Raw genomic sequence first — 16,720 nt, 5'->3', positions numbered from 1 at the left:
CCCTCCCCATCTACAAACACTTTATTTTCATCTTTTCATTATCTAACATTTTTTTCTTTTCCCTTATTACCCTTCCCCTACCCATCCCACCTTCCCTACACCTTCAGCTCAAAAAACTATTCAACATCTGAGTCACAGGTCAACGCACTTTTCCTGAAAAAAGCCTAGTTGTAAATAGTTTAGGCTTTGTGGGAAAAGAACAAAATGAAAAATATTACACATATAGATACTTTTATAATTGTGACATACTCTCTTAAAAAGGTAAAACTCATTCTTAACTCATAGGCTGAAGAAAAAAGAAAAGGAAGCTAGAGGGTCACATTTAGCAAACAGGCTATATAATTTACCAATTCCTGATCCATATGAGGATTCTTTATAATTATTACTTTCACATCCCAACTCACCTCTTTTCTTTTTTCTACAAACTATTCATATAAAATTATATTTTTTCTTTAGCGAGGAGGATTTAATTCACCCTTCATATAAGCTACAGCCAATATAACTATGGCCACCCCTAGTAATCAGCCAACAGCATTCCCACTGCCTTACTTAACACTGTCCAAAACACTTAACAAGCCTCCAACCAGTGTGCCAAACTAGAAACACAAACAGAGGAGCTATTTCACACTCAACTCAAAGTGAGTACAAAAGTAGATTTTGCTTTACCAAATTTCACCAATTAGATAGCAATGAAATGGGCACCTGTAAGGAATCACAAATAAATGCAATTTTAGTGTCACTTAATTGACACAGAAAGAAACCCGAAATACCCAATGAAAGCTAAATAAAAAGTAAAGGTGGCTTGGGGATGCAGAGCATTTTATTTTGCTGGTGAGATAACTGTACAGAAAATGAAAAAGGAGGACTGACTCTGAGCAGATGAAATGGAAAATGTCCAACTCTAAATGCCACCTAATTGTCCTCATTCTCTGCTCACAAAAACTCGTCTATTCCCTAAGAATTTACGGAAGGCCTTCATTTCCATGAGCTGACAATGGACTGGGGAGACCTAGCCCCAGGAACACCTTCTATAGAGCCCTACTTAACCTTTCCACTGCTCGGAGATCTCACAGATTTATAGTTCCTACCTCAAGGGGCCCTGATAAGAAGTGGCAAGAAAAAAGAAAGAAAGAAAAATTGGAGCCTTTACACTTTTTTCCCTTAATAAATAACAATCCTGAGGGAGAACTCAAAAAAACAATCTGTCTGTGGTCTACTCTATTAGACTAAAATCCCTGGCAGTGTCAAGGAATAGCTAGGAACAAGTCATGCAGAACCAGAAAGCCCAAATTGGAATCCCAGATTCATCATTACTCGCTCTGAAAACTGGTCCAGTCACATCACACCTCTGGGGCCATCTGAAAGGCAGGCAAATGACCATCCACCTCAGTGTCATTAGGAGTATAACATGGTACCCCCTGGAAAGTGACTGGCTCAGGCTGATCCTAGAGTGTGCTCAGTAAACATTACATGTCATCAAAACTTAATTTCTGAGCCTCAGCATCCTCCTAGGGTTTCTGTGAGTGCCACAGGAACTCATTCTGGCACGTGTTCTATAACCCGTGAGGCCTTCTCCGTATACAAAGTTCTAATGCTCCCACTCTACACAGGCAGAACCTTGCTACAGCCAAGCCTGACTCAACTTTCTACTGCCACAGCTCGTGAACCAAAATGAAGTAGCACGGTACAAGAGCTTAGAGTCCTTTCTCACTACTGAGGTTTTATTTGTGGTGCACTGTTTTAATAAATAATGATGATGATAAATTGTATCAGCTACCTAAAGAGTGTTTTTCATAAAACCATCACTCCTAGGGTGAGAAGGACAGAAATCAGTCTCTCCTAGCACAACTTCTCACATTCCATGCCTCACCCTCCTCCATCCCTGTCTTTTCCAGACCCTCAAACCCTGCCACTATCTCTTCTCAGCAGGTTCTGAATGCTCTGTGCTTAATGGCCTCCTGGAGCTCCATCAGTACCTGTTAAGCTAAAAGGCAGCCAATTACACTCATTAAAATCAATATGGGGTAAAACCTGAACCATTCCAAAATAGCACACAACATTCAAACTTTAATGAATGTATTGAAGTTTAAAGATAAGTCAAATGGTGCTAAACAGAAATAAATGTATTTCCTGTGTCCTCTGAAATGGGAGGGTAAAAGCTATGGAATCCTACTTTTGGATGTAATATCTATCAGGGTGCAGAGATGGCATTTCTCTATAAAGATGTTTCATTGGCATCTATCCTGAATGGAATGCTTGAAGAAAATGGAACTTAGTGAGAACAAAGGAAATCTGTGTTACACTGGCATCAGTCCATGAGAATTCCACAAAATCTCAAAAGAGATACCATATTCAAAATTAAATGCTTAGTCAAAAAAATGAGGGATAGAAGAAAAGTATTCAGTTTTAGTAAAGTATTTGTAGGAATAAGTGAAAAGACAGGCTTTAGAATGATCCCACAAACTGGAAGTGTGGTCGTCACAAATGAACAAAAATAAAGTGACCAATAGTTAGCTTACACATTTGGGCAGAATTTCACATGCACTTCCTCATCCACATTTGCAAACTTGGCCACATAGCTCCACCAGGATTTTGGCAATCTCAGTATTTCCAGTGACTTGCCTCAGCCCTACTCTCTCCTATGGACAGCTCTTACCTACCCAGTGGCCCACCATGTGCCCACAAACAGGCCCACAGTGACTGTCTATAAACTCCCAGCATTCAGTTCTTGAGTTTTTCAAGGTCTTGCATGCAGGTGAAGATGATCTTCCTCTTTAACTTCCAAGGCCACTATCCCGATTTAGATACCTGATCAACCCCAGTATCCTTATAACTTCTCTCCATGCTTATTGTTTCTTCCCATTCAACTCAGTATGAATTGATTATCTTCTCTGATCATGTTACTCTTCAAGTCAAACGCCTTCAAAAGTACTGGGTGTGGAGTAAAAGTGAATCCTATGTCTAACACTCAGAGCCCTCATCAGTTTGACCCCAAGTGTCCTTTCTAGCTTCATTTCCTTCCTTTCCTGAAAGGTAAAATTTCAGCTGTTCTAACTCTGATGTGTCCCAACCCACTTCAGTTCCCACCTCTGTGGCTTGACTCAGCCATCTCGTCTCCATTCTTGTTTCCTCATCACCTCTGTGTTGAAATTCTTCCTGCCTTTGAAGACCAACTATCCCATGGATGGAGCTACCTGATAACTTTTCTGCATTTATGCTACACAGCATTTAAGTGTCATTTGATGCGTTCTCAGGGAGCCACTCCAAGAAGTGGTAGCATGCACAGGTGACAAGTACAAATCCTAGAGCCACATTTCTGGGGTTCGATCTTGGCTCCACCACTTGCTGTCTGTGACTGTGGACAACAACTTAGAACTTTATACCCCAGTTTCCTTATATGTAAAATGACATGACAAGGCATACAATAGGCCTTAATAAGTATGAGCTGTTTTGTTGGCCTGCCTGAATTTCTGAAGCTCTCAGAGTATCCTTCATCTGGGTATTAATATACGCCACAAGGTCCAACATATTTTTTAAAAAAGAAAGGAGACTTCCTGTTAAAGTTGCACTCAAAAAACTCCTGCTCCACTGCAAACACAAAGCCATGCTAGAAAAACACATAAAAGAACATGCAGCTTGTATGGTCAGTGTGATCTTTTCTAGTAACAACAAAATAAACCACAGAACAAGTATTTTTAAACCATTTTTCATCATCAAAATATTTATTGAGCACCTACAGATAATATTTTAGGCATAGGAATACTGGTAGAATTGACTGATTCAGTTTAAAAATTCACTGTATTAAAATAGGAAACAATTTTCAGTTCCTTAATGTGTACAGAATTTACTTCTCAAGACCAGGTATATAACTTGGTATGTTTGGGGAGAATATTTTCTGCAATAAGCTTTGTTCATACAAAAGAACGTATTGAATGTGTAGAGTCAGAAGGACATACACTAGCATCAACAAAATCACGGCTTAGTCAACAGAGAGACAAATGTGTGCTAAAAGAGACAGAGGTCAGATACTTTTAAAAGAGAGGCACGGGAATGGCATTTAGAAGTCTGAGCAGAGATTATAAGGAGGGGAGTCTGAGCCATCAGTAAAAGACCTAAAAGCTCAAGAATGTGTAGGCCTCAGCCTTTGCCTTGGTGGATCTTCTCCCACCCTGAAAAGATCCTGGACAAATAAAGCAGCAGGCTAAGAATTCATGTTGCCTACTTCTCCCGGCCTGCCCATAGCACAGAGGGGAGCTGAGGTTCCTTTTCCTAGGAGTTTTAATTGACTTGGGTTATTGGCAAAATCAACCTCCCAATAACTTGAGTTTATTCTAACCCTGCTACTAAACAAAAGGCAAAATGCCCAAAAGGATTATTATACAGATTAGGCAGTAAGAAATACATCCCTTCTCCTCAAGCACCTTACAGTATTGTCAAGTCAAAGAACCTCAACTCTTTTCTAAGGACTCAACAAGGAAATAGTAAGCAAAGTATAAGAGAATCCTAGTATATAAGTTCATTTTTTCCTTTAATGAAACCACCAGTATTTTGGATATTTCATATGGAACACTATGTTCTTTGCAGCAAATGCCAGAGAACAAGGTAAACGATTACCATATAGAAACTGTCTAGATCAACCTGCAGTGAAAGGCATCAACTGATACTAGTGAGTAATGCTGAGACTCAGCCAACCCTTGGCTCACATTAGCATGTCAACTGCAGTTCCTGGGCAACAATTTTGCTCTTCCAAGTCAGTTTAGATGAAAACCATTTTGTTGTTGTTGCTTCTTGCCAGACAATGAAGGGGTTTCACCCTCAGCCTTTCCAGACCACTGAAAGACAACAAGACACTAAAACAATCCAACTCTCTCCATATGCAGTCCCTACCAACTTCAAACCTCCCGAAACAATAAAAGGCCAGGAGATGGGGTTTATGTGAGGTCCAACACCTCTGCCTGAGAATGAATCACAAAACCACTAGCACTCCATTCCCCCATTACACCAGGCAGTCTCAACCTGGCTGAACCACGCATAATGAAAAAGAAGTCAGGCACACATTGAATTTAAAGCCCCAAGTACAATTTAAATCCTATTTTAGATTCATTTCAATTAACATAGGTCAGGCAACTTCTTTATTCAAGCTGAGTTATTCTTACTGGTTTAATAACAAAAGCAGTCAGAGACATTTTCCTTCTAAAAAAATTTAAATTACCCTGACAGAATACAGTAAAGAATACAGAAATGGTTTACAATAAACTTTGCCTTGCAGAATAATATGAAATCACCCAGTTATTTGACAACAGGAAACAACTATTTGTATGTTATTACATATTTTGCAGGTTATAAATTAAAAGCACAAGTTTTATATTCTAGCATAGCATTGTTCAAAAACATCTTATAAAAAACAACTAATGTAATAAGAACCTCAAATATGTTTGAGAAGCACTGTATTCCTCATTCTTCTGCCTGGAAATGACCTATGCATGTTGGCAGATTTAAGAGTTTGAGGAGTCCTTTGGTGAACTCTCTGGAATCCAGCCTTTCCCCAAGTTCATCTGGCCCTCCAGCCCATTTTCTCTCATAACACATATCAACATCCCATAAAATGGCTGTTCTTTCCAGCACATTTTGGGAAAGATTCTGTTAGAAAGGGGCTATAATGAAATGGCTTAAGACCCGAGACTCTGGAGTCAAATATCAGCTTCACTATTTGTTAGCTGTTTAACACTAGGCAAGCTTGTCCTTCAGTTTCCCTAAGTAAAATGGTCAAATAATAGCACAGACCTTAGGCCTTCCCACTGAACTGAAAAAGATTTCTGTGATCCTTAAACTACTGGCTCCTTTTTATTATTCAGGTCTCAGTTCATAAAGCCACCTATTCTGAGATGCGTTCCTTTAACTGCCTTTTTATGAAACTGGTTTCACCCAGATCACTAATGCTGCACCTGCTTTTCTTCATGACACTTCTCTATTTAACTACAAAACTGTCATCTATTTCCTCTCTAAATAATACAAGCACCATGAAGTCAAAGTACTGGCTATCTGTGCTATATCCCCAAACAGATCTCAGTAAGAATCCATCAAACAAATAAATAATGGAATAAATAAATTGATCAACAGATTAACAAATTAGGTGGCCATGGCAATTCAGTATAATTAAAGTAGAGCATTCTCCATAGTGCCTGATACATAAATAATTATACTAATGCTACTGAAAATTTCTGATGAGCTATCAGCGATCAATGCATTCATAATAATAATTCTTCCAGTATTTAACATTCAGACTTTGGAGTACCTCTTCCTGTTACATTATGGGTAAAACTTCATGACATTTATTCAGAGATGTGCTGGTAAAGAGGCTTTCAAAAATGAGGGGAGAAGCTTCCCCTGAGAATTTGCCAGTTTCCATAGTGTAAATGTTACAACAGTGACCACTAACAGGCTATCAACAGTTTAACAGCAGGTTCACACAAATTCTGAAAAATTAACAAGTAACTCACAAGTTACTACAACTCTTCTTTGAGGAGGATTTGTTCAAGCTTCCAACTCTTCTTTGTTAGGTCCAACTTTAACATGAATTTTTTTTCTACAAAGACATATCTTCCATATTCTCCATTTTTGATGAACCAAGATAAGAGCTGTTCACTGACTTTGGTTTGATGTTCAATAAAACAAGTTAGATGTATGGCACTTTCTGCACCACCCTCTGTGGACTCCCAATTTGATGTTTAAAGCAACAAACATGATCTGTAGCCACATCAGACCAATGTGAGAACCAAACAAATTCCCAGATCACAAATTGATTTTTGTTTAAGTTCATTTAAATAGAGTCAGCCACACAATACAATTAAGGTATCACTCTCAGTGAGCAGAATCTAATAGCAGAAGAGTGTTACTATCCTGACTATAAAATCCCAAAATGGAGGGATAGATGGTGCTTTGGATGTTTCTCTGGAATCACAGCCTTGTTGTCCTACTCAATTTCCTTGTTACTATGACACAAGATACAACACCCACAGATTAAAGGCAGATTTTACTTGGGCTCTCATTTTCAGTCCACAGTCAGCTGGCTTCAAGGCAGAAAGGCCATGGCAGAAAGGCCATGGAAGAAGGCTAGCAGCTCTTGTCATGGTGCCAGGAAGCAAAGAGAAAAGGGAGGAGCTAACGATGGAGCTATACCCTTCCAGGGCACAGCCCCTCCAACCTGCTTCCTCCAACCAGACTCTACCTCCTACCAGCACATCAGCTATGAACCCACTGGTGGACTAATCTGATGAAGAGAATGGCACCCCCATGATCCAATCACCTCTAGACACATGACGTTTTGGGGGACATTTCAGATTCAAATTGTAACATGCCACCCTTGGCCCCCAAAAGGCTCATGTACATCTCTTTATTCAAAGATAATTTAGTCCAACTCTAAGAGTTGCCAATGTTCTAACAATTCTAGCACTGCTGAAAAGTCTAAGTCCAAAGTCTCCTCTAAGACTCAGAACAAATTCTTACCTGTGAGCTCATGTAAAACAAACAAACAAACAAAAAGTTAAACATTTCCAACACACAATGGCACAGGATAAACATTCTCACTCCAAAAGGGAAAAACAGGGATGGAAACCAATGAGACAAAGCAAGACTGAAACCTAGCAGGGCAAAATTAAGTCCTATAGCAATGTATCCTGCACCCAGGGCAAGCTGTGGTAAGATGCAAACTCCAGGTGGCTTAGGCAGCCCCACCCCCACAGTACCACCTGCTGAAGAGCCCATGACTTCTCTCTTGGGTTGGCTTCGCTCACTGCTGCTTCCTTCCACAGAATACATTCTGTTCCTGGCTTCTCCAACTTCCTAAGGTCTCCACTGCACTTCCAGCTTCACTTTCACATCTTCACACACTGTCCTCTCAGGGGCACACTGCTGGGCCTCCCAGGCCTTCTTTTGAAAAATCTGGGTGGAGGCCTGCCTGATCCCCCAACTCCTGCATTCTACATGGATGATCAGCACCACGTGGATGACACCAAGGCCTATGGACAACTCAACAATCATGACTATGGAGGCCTCCAAGTGCTGGATGGCTGAGTACTATGAACTAAATCCCAGAGAATCAGTTTCCCAGGTGGCTCTTCTCAAGAGGAGTACCTCATGGCTCTCTTCTCAAAGCAAAGACCTTTATCTTTGCACCCTTAAACCTGAGAAAGGTGGTGTCTTGCTGGTTTCTGAGGTGCCCTGAGGCATTTTTCCTTCTTTTTAATGCTAATCATTTTGGCAATCAAGACCTAGGCCAAAATATTATGCGTCTTTCCTTTCTGGCAAAACTGAAAACTTTGTGAGGTTTTGCTCCTGTTTTCAGTGTAAATCTTACCAAATGCAGCAAGCAGTACCCATGCCACAGCCTAAATGTTGTGTTGTCTTGAAATTTTCTCTGCCAGATTAATTAGTCTGCCACTCTTGATCTCAGTCTCTCCCAAGGTCTCAGAACATGAGCAAAATGTAGACAACTTTTTTTCCCCCAGCATAACACACATAGTCTTGAGTCCAACTGCCAATTGAGTCCTTTTTACCAACTGAAACCTTGCCTTTACTATCTTCCTTTTTAATCAGCATTCTGGTTTTCAAAGCTCTAATCAACCATTATCTCTAATCAAGCACAGTTTAAAGCATTCTAGGATTGCTTCTCCAGCTGACATCTTCAAAACTTTCCAAATTTCTCAACAAATCAGTTCCAAAGGCTTCTAAACCACATGGACAGGTTGTCACAGCAATGACCGCATTTTTCTGGTACTGAAATCTGTCTTAGTCAATTTCCTTGTTGCTAAGACACAATACCAAACATCTACAATTTAAAGGAGGACAAGTTGATTTTTGCTCATATTTTCATTCCATAGTTCACTGGCTCCAAGGCAGGAAGGGAACAGCGGAAGCGTCTGATGCAAAAGAAAGCTGCCCGTGTCGTGGCAGTCAGGAAGCAGAGAGAGAAGGGAGGAGCATATCCACTGATAAGTGTAACACTCTCATGATCCAATCACCTTACAAACACTTGAGACTTTTCAGAGGCGTTTCAGATCCAAACCATAATACTTGCTGTATAAGTAACATTATCCCTTGGCATCCAAACTAAAGCAGCCACTTTTTCCAAGTATAATGATCCTCTATTGACCACAGATTTGAGGTCATACAAGTAACATTTCAAAATCCACAGCCTACATGTAAATAAAAAGTGCCAGTAAATATTGTTCCTCTTCTGTAAACTAGGCACCTATAGAACTATCTAGGCGGAGGATTGGCATCTGTTCTACTATGTTGCTGTGCAACAAATTACCCCAAACTTCAGCAGCTTAAAACAACACACACACTTATTGTCTTGTAGTTTTCATGGCTCAAGAATAAAGGCACATTTTATCTGGGTCCTCTGTTTCATGGTCTCTTACAAGGCTGCAATCAAGGTATCAGCCCAGGTCCTGCCAACCCATCTGAAAGCTTGACAGCAGAAGGATCACTTCCAAGAATACTAAATGGTTGCTGGCAGTTCTCAGTGCTTTGTGGCTGTTAGACTCAGTAACTCCATTCCTCATTGAATGTTGGCTAGAGGCTGCTCTCAGCTCTTTACCACATGCGCTATCCACATAACAGCTTGCTTCACCAACCACACAAACTAAGAAGGCAACAGAGTCTGCTTGCAAGATGGAAACAACTGTCTTATGTAACTTAATCATGGAAGCAGCATTGGTATGCCATTATTTTTGCCATATTCTATTGTTTAGATGCCAGTCTCTAGGAGTAACCAATATACAAGAAAGGAGGATTGCACAAGGGTGTGACTCCAAGAGGAAGGGGTCATTGTGGACCATCTTATAAATATGCCCACCACACTCATCCTCTTGGACTACAATAGGAAGACCAAGCACAACACAGACATCGCAATATAAAACCACACCATGCGGTTTCCAAAGCATGTGGTAAAGTTTCATGAAAACAAAGTGAGGGTGAATATCAGTTGAGGACACTAAGTCTGAAGGCATAAAATTCTGTTCAAATATTCTAAGCAAATATAATCTACACCAAAGAAAACTGGGAACATCTGCATTTTAGCAAATTGTAGCATGGAAGCCATGCTTTCTGACAACCAAACAAGTGACTAACAAGAATTGCCCATTTGAACTGCCAAGAAATCTAGTCTGCTCTGGAATTTTTATTTATTGTTATAGAACATTTTGAAAATATGTTTAATGCCTTTTTACTGCTTCTGATTTGGTGTGTGATCCGTGTCTACTCTCAACAGTTTTCAGTTTTGCCTCCATAGTACTTCTAAGATCCATAACCACCACAGTGGCAAGGAACTGTTAAAACAATTTCAAATCCTGGCTGTCACCCACATTATTTCTAAGCTTTACTCAACCACACAGTCTCAGATATCTGACCAACCCAACATTCAATGGTGGCGGTAGTCTAGAGAGACTGCCTCTGAAGGACTTTAAATAATCTAATCCACTAAGGGCAAAACATGTACTAAGAAAATCTGAACATTCTGATCCAGACAAATATAAATGCAAAGACAGTCTTAAATCTAAACCTTCAAAATCTGGTCTGCACATTTTATTATTCTTTCCTGAAATGCCCATATGTTTTACTTTGTGTAAACTCCACAAAATTCTGCTACAAAAATACTTAGTTCATTGTGCTTCTAATCATTTATTTTGTGTGTGTTCCTTTAGAGAGGTGATATATGATAAACAACTAAACTTAAGCAGTACTGTATTTTAAAACTTCCAAAACTCTAGCCACCTGTGGGAAAGCAAGTGGAAACACCTGACAGTTGACATGTGCTGCATATGCCTGGATCATGAATATGTGTTAAATAATAATGGAACATATATATGGTGAGCAGAGAAAAAAACTAATGCAAAATTCCACCTCAGTAATTGTAAGCAAAAAAGAAGGTAATAAAGCAAATGACAAAGTGAATATTTTATGGCTGCAGTTATCTTCCATCCTACAAAAATAGACTGATGATTTTTAACTTGTAATATAAGGCTCTGGGAAAATAAAATGAATGTTCTTACCTCTCTAAGATGAATATTTTCCTTCTCTTTCTGATCTAAAATCACTTCCAAGTGGCTGACCTGAGACTCAGCCTCTGCCATCCGACGTGTCCTTTCACTGTCATCCTCAAGGCTCTTGGATGGCAAGCCTTTACTCTGTAACATCTCAAGGAGCTTTTTGATTGATTCATCTCGGGCATTGAGGGTCTGTTTTTGCGTTTCAATTCTCAGCTCCATCTCCTCTAACGTCTTCCTCAAAAGGAACAGCTCCTTGGCCTGTCTGTCATGCTCAGCTTGGAGTCTCCTAAAGTTCTCCTCAGTCAGCTCAATGGTGAAGTGCTCAGCTCCCCGGTTGCCACTCTCTTGCTGCAGGAGGTGGTTGAGGTCTCTCTGGGTTCGCAGCTCATCCTGTAGGGCTTGGATTGTCAACTGCAGGTGCTACAGTGAGAAAAACGGGACAGGAGAGGAGAAAGAAGGAACAAAGTCAATAAAAATGCCAGGCGCTGCTTTGTCGCTTTCACACCATGAGGATGGAATGTTTATCATGAGATCCAGGAGGCCAGCCGTGAAGTCCTCCATGGCGACTTCAGAAACATGGCATAGCACATGGAAGGGGGAATTAATTCAGTGATGCTTTCTGAATGTCTTAGGAGAAGAGAAATGTACACAAACACAGGAGCAGTATATTAGTGTCAATCACAAGGGAAATTATACATCTACAGAGTTTTAATTTAGGAAGTGAAAGGGTTAGAGGGAAATTTTCACAAACACACCTTCTTTATGCCCACAATGCTCCAGACTCAGTATTCCTTGTTTCCTAAGATGTTCTTTATTCTACTATCTATTACGTTCCATGATAAATGCATGTCCATTAAAATGAAAATAATAGCATCCACTACAAGTAGACACAAACAAGGACTTTATTTTTTACAAATAAAGCTGTGAACAGGTTAGTAAACAGGATTACTGCCTCTGCAAGCAAAAGGGAACAAATGCAGACACGACAAACACACTGAAACACACAAGGAGATGTGGCTATGCAGAACAAAACAAACAAGCGGCAAAGAGTGAACAAACCTTGGTTCTTCTGGCTTCCAGTAACTGAACAGCATGGGAAATGAGAAAAAAAAATGAAGCAAAAAATCAACACAACGAAAAGTCAGTGCAAGCAAACGATATTTAACAGAAAGAACTTAATCAACAAAGAATACCTTCACAGAAGAAAAAAAAATAGAGGGAAAAAAAGCAATTTCTTATTAGAGCAAAGACCAATAAACTACACAAAATCTATAGCATTGCTATAAATGGGGGGGGCACCACCATGAGTGTTTTTCTTTTTCTTTCCCCCTTTATCTTTGTTTTCTTAAATCTCACTGACCTAGGAACCAAACGACTTAAATGTCTTACCAGGGAGGAAAGCATAACACTTCAAAAGCACCCATGTGCTATTTCAGGTCACCATTGTAATCAAAATCAGAATGAAAGCACCAGAAAAACAAAGTAGTTACCAGTTAAGTAAAAATAAATTCTTGTATGAAGTCAGTTGGTGAATTTAGCAACACCTTTCCCACAGAGCAAACACCCAGAGGAAGCAGGCACAAATCTGAAGGCATATTTGTCCTAGTAACAAACCAGGAAGCCTCCAAATAGCAGTTACTCATTGACAACTACCTAATTCTGCCCGTGGACCAAACACAATGCTAAACACAATAACTGACATGGACTATGGCAGGGAACTCCTGCTCACAGGGAGCCATAATATTATAAGGCATAGATAATAACATGTCTAAGTTAGAGAAATTAGAGTAGTCAACAATTTTCAAGTCTTTCTGAATTACTATGCCTGAAACCCACAGGTGTTGATATCTTTCTGAGTGTGGATAGTGTTATACACCTTTGGATTATATTCTTTATGAGTGTCATTTTACTTCTTTAGGAATGTCCATTGAGAAATACCTAAAGCATGGGGAACAGGAACTGCCATTCATATTCATGTGCTACAAGGGTACTGAATGGAAAGTGAGCAACTGGCATGTATTCATAATTTATATCATGAATTATTTTTGTCATATATTACACTCTGGAAAGTATAAAATTTAGTAGCTTTTAGTATATTCACAAAGTCATGCAACCATCAACACAATACGTTTTATGCCTTTTAATCACCTCTGAAAGAAATCCTGTACCCTTTACCAGTTACTCCCCATACTGCTTCCTATTCTCAGGCCCTGATAACCATTACTGTACTTTCTGTCTTTACAGATTTGTCTTCATAAGACATCTCATATCAAAGAAATCATGTCATAAAGTGGTTTCCTTCACTCATCATGTCTTCAAAGTTTATCCATGTTACAGCAAGCATCAATATTTCATTATTTTTTTCATAATCCAATTTTAGCCCATCATAGGGATATACTACATTTCATTTATCCAATTATTAGTTGATTCACACACAAATATTCATATCATCCTTATTCATATTGGTCAAAAATTGGACACAACCCATATGCCAACCAATTAATATTCAAAGGAATATTATTCAACTGTAAAAGGGAGTAATGATACATACGGCAAGGATAAACCTTGAAAACATTATGCCGGTGTAAAAGAAAAAAAGACCGCAAATTGTATAATTCCACTGATGGAGTGACCAGAACAAGCAAATCCATAGATAAAAATAAACTAGTAATTTCCAGAGAGGCAGAGAGAAAGAAATGGAATATAACTACTAAATTGTATTGGACATCTTCTTAAGGTAATGAAAATGTTCTCAAATTAGATGGAGGTGTTAGTTACATAACTTTGTTAATAAGCCAAGCTGATGAATTTTGCATTATATGAATAAACTATATGGTAAATAAATTACATTTCAATAAAACTGTCACACGTACCAATAAAACAAAAACAAAACAGGTGGGACCACAGGGTAAATGATCTTTTTCCACCAATTCCCCATCCCTAAACCAGTCAAAACAATGCCCACAGGAGCATACACAGTTTGGGGATTCGGCTGTTACCAAGTCTATTGGGAGCATGCTTTCACATCTGGCTTCTGGTTAAATATTCTTGATGATAGCAAATCTGTGATCTTTGGAGATGGCTTGAATTTCTGAGGCAACCCAAATTCATCTGGAAACACATGATGAATCAAGATGACCACAATGAAAATTATCTTTTTTGAGAAGGACCAAAATTAAAATGTATATTCTTATGTGGTTCATAAAATGGCCAGAAGGAAATTCCAAAGAAAAGTTGCCAGAATGCTTTCAGTAGAAGGAACAATGATGGAAATCCAACTCTGCAGAAGAGCTGTCCCTTTGGAAACTTGCTTATCACCCTGATGATTTGCTTCCATATCTACAAAATAGAGATCATCATAACACTTACCTTACACGTGTGAAGAATAACTGAAATAATTCATCAAGTGCCAGGTATGAGAAAGAAGGGAAGGTGAAAGTTAGGAAATTAGGGAAGGAGGAAAGTGTGGAGTGGAGGGAAGAAGAATACTAAGAAAGAAAAAAGGAAAGAAGGGAGGGAGAGAAGAATGGTGGGGAATTGGCCCTTTATCCATTCAATATACATTTCCTCAGTATCTCTCTCATGTTTATAAAATACCACAAAAATGAGAAATAATCTGTGCTTACCGACCCTGTGGACAAGTAAACCAAAAAAAAGCAACATTATGTCCTGAGAGTTATGACAGAAGTTATAGTCAGGTGGCTGAAAATACAGAGAAGATGTGCCTTGGCCTAGGGATATATAGGAAAATACCCCAAGCCAAGAAGGCCACCACTAAGCTAGGTCTTAAAGAGCAAAGGAGAGTCTGCCCCCTGAAGAAAGATGGAAAGACAAGAGATCACAGAAAGGCACAGAGGCAAAGAAAGACCAGACTTATTAAAGAATACTTAACAGCAAAAATCTGGACAGCAATTACCACACAAGTCACTCACGGCTCTATGTCTAAGCTATTATAACCTTCATAACTGCCCAATGGAGATACAAGGAAATGAAGTTACCTTTCTCCAGGTCATTTAACTAGGCAAGTGGCATAACCAGGTGCTCATCTAGGTCTGACCACAAAGATCATGGGAGCCACTTGACCTATGAAGTAGCACAAATACTTCAGGATGGCTGGGAAAGAATGGTGCCAGGGTGGTAAGAGCAGACAGACACTTTCAAGGTTACAGCAATTATCTTAATTCAAAATTAGCTATCCTAACAAATCTATTTCTCATGAAGCAATGGTTATGATGGATACTTCTAGGTGGTACATTTATTAAGAAGCAGTATTTATTTTTCAAATATTCTCATCATTAGTCACTAATTGACTTCAGCATGAGTAACACAATCTGATAATCAGCCAAAAATTCAGTGTTCAAAAATTTCCTGTTTATATTTACAAGCAATTGTTCATTCTCTTTTTAAGATATTCAAAATTAAACAGGAATCTCCTTGTCCCTACAAAAAGGAATCTTGAGCAAAATGTATATACCTTATAGAGGCTTATCAATCTACTTCATATCTTTAAAGTTGGAGAGGGGATCTGAAATAATCCCATTTGTTTTCTTTCATGGTCTTACCCCCTCATCTTGTTCCCTCTATCTCAAACCACAAGGATCAACAGTTATGATCATTCGTTTGAGCTGGCTAACTATATCACACACCTACCTACACACCAGCAATCCACCGGGTTGTATTCTAGGGCCATCTATTTGGAATCTTCCAAACATGTGGTTTCAATTTTTAAAGCCTCAACCACACTTCCATTTTGCTTCAAATTAGGAGCCCTTCCAAAATTCTTCTGCATCAGGAGAGGTAGTCTGACTTCATTCCCAGGTCTCAGCTAAACTGCTATCAGCTTAGCACTCATGGCACAGGTAGCACAAGTGACAGTTAATTCCCTTCAAGTAAAAAATTGAATTATGTTTGGACAAGGTCTAAAAAAATCATTTTACTCCCCACCCTGATCCTCTCCAGTTGTCCATAAAGAATCAAAGCTCAAAAAGCAAACACCATTGTGCATAGACAGCCACTGGAAAGCTATCATGGAAGGAAGCCAAAGAGCCGTGACAACGGAAATCCAGGCTGCTCTCTGGAGCACAAGTACAATGTATCATTTTTACACTGGCATTGTCCTTTAACCCGTCCTTCTTAACTTTTTCTCCCTACTTAAATTGCATTTTTCTCCCTACTTGAATCACTATCTCCCTACTTAAAATCTGCCCTGCATAGTAGAGACTAGCCCATCTCCAGTTCATAGGCAGGAAAACATTTTAAAGGACTCGTATGTACATTAAACATGGGTAATTAAAGATAAGAGAGCTAAATAATTTAGTGTGTCAAATTTATTCCCAATTCGGAATACACAATTCATTGATACTATCCTAGAACAATGAAGGAAGCCATAAGGACTTCTGTTTATAGCACACCGTGTCTTCTGGCAGCCTCTCTCACTACACAAGACTAAATAAAACCAAATTGGCCTTTCAATGCATAGCTAGCTTTACAAGGAAGAAATGGAAATCTCCAAGGAAAAGAATGAGGAGCAAGAAAGAGGAAAGGAAGATAGGGAGAGAGAAAAAAAAGAAAAGAAGACTCTGGTTTCTCTTCCTCTTTTTTTTTTTTTTTTTTTTTTTTTTTTTTTTTTTTTTTTTTTTTTTTTTTTTATTTCCCCCTTTTTTTTTTTG

The 16,720-nt window shown here is 39.1% G+C and overlaps 1 protein-coding gene across 19 annotated transcripts in view; it reads right to left on the bottom strand.

The window, feature by feature from the left end:
* The window catches only part of Erc2 (ELKS/RAB6-interacting/CAST family member 2), a 932,060-nt gene that overhangs the window by 708,078 nt on the left and 207,262 nt on the right, over positions 1 to 16,720 (bottom strand). For 14 of the 19 annotated variants that reach the window (XR_004514630.1, XR_004514631.1, XM_033756865.1 and 11 more), the window contains exons 3-4: positions 12,111 to 12,134; positions 11,055 to 11,471 (exon numbers count right to left, since the gene is read on the bottom strand). Coding sequence is in view for 17 of the 19 variants with exons in the window: in XM_033756865.1 (XP_033612756.1) it covers positions 11,055 to 11,471; positions 12,111 to 12,134 (441 nt within the window). In the remaining 2 variants the exon portion in view is untranslated. The remainder of the gene's footprint in view (positions 1 to 11,054; positions 11,472 to 12,110; positions 12,135 to 16,720) is intronic. The other 5 variants (XM_033756867.1, XM_033756872.1, XM_033756875.1 and 2 more) reach the window with 1 other exon arrangement.

Source organism: Fukomys damarensis, unplaced genomic scaffold (genome assembly GCF_012274545.1).
Source record: "Fukomys damarensis isolate Sample0158 unplaced genomic scaffold, DMR_v1.0_HiC HiC_scaffold_28, whole genome shotgun sequence".
Lineage (NCBI taxonomy): Eukaryota > Metazoa > Chordata > Mammalia > Rodentia > Bathyergidae > Fukomys > Fukomys damarensis.
The sequence above is the reverse complement of the archived record's forward strand: the minus strand, read 5'-3'. Positions and strand labels throughout refer to the sequence as shown.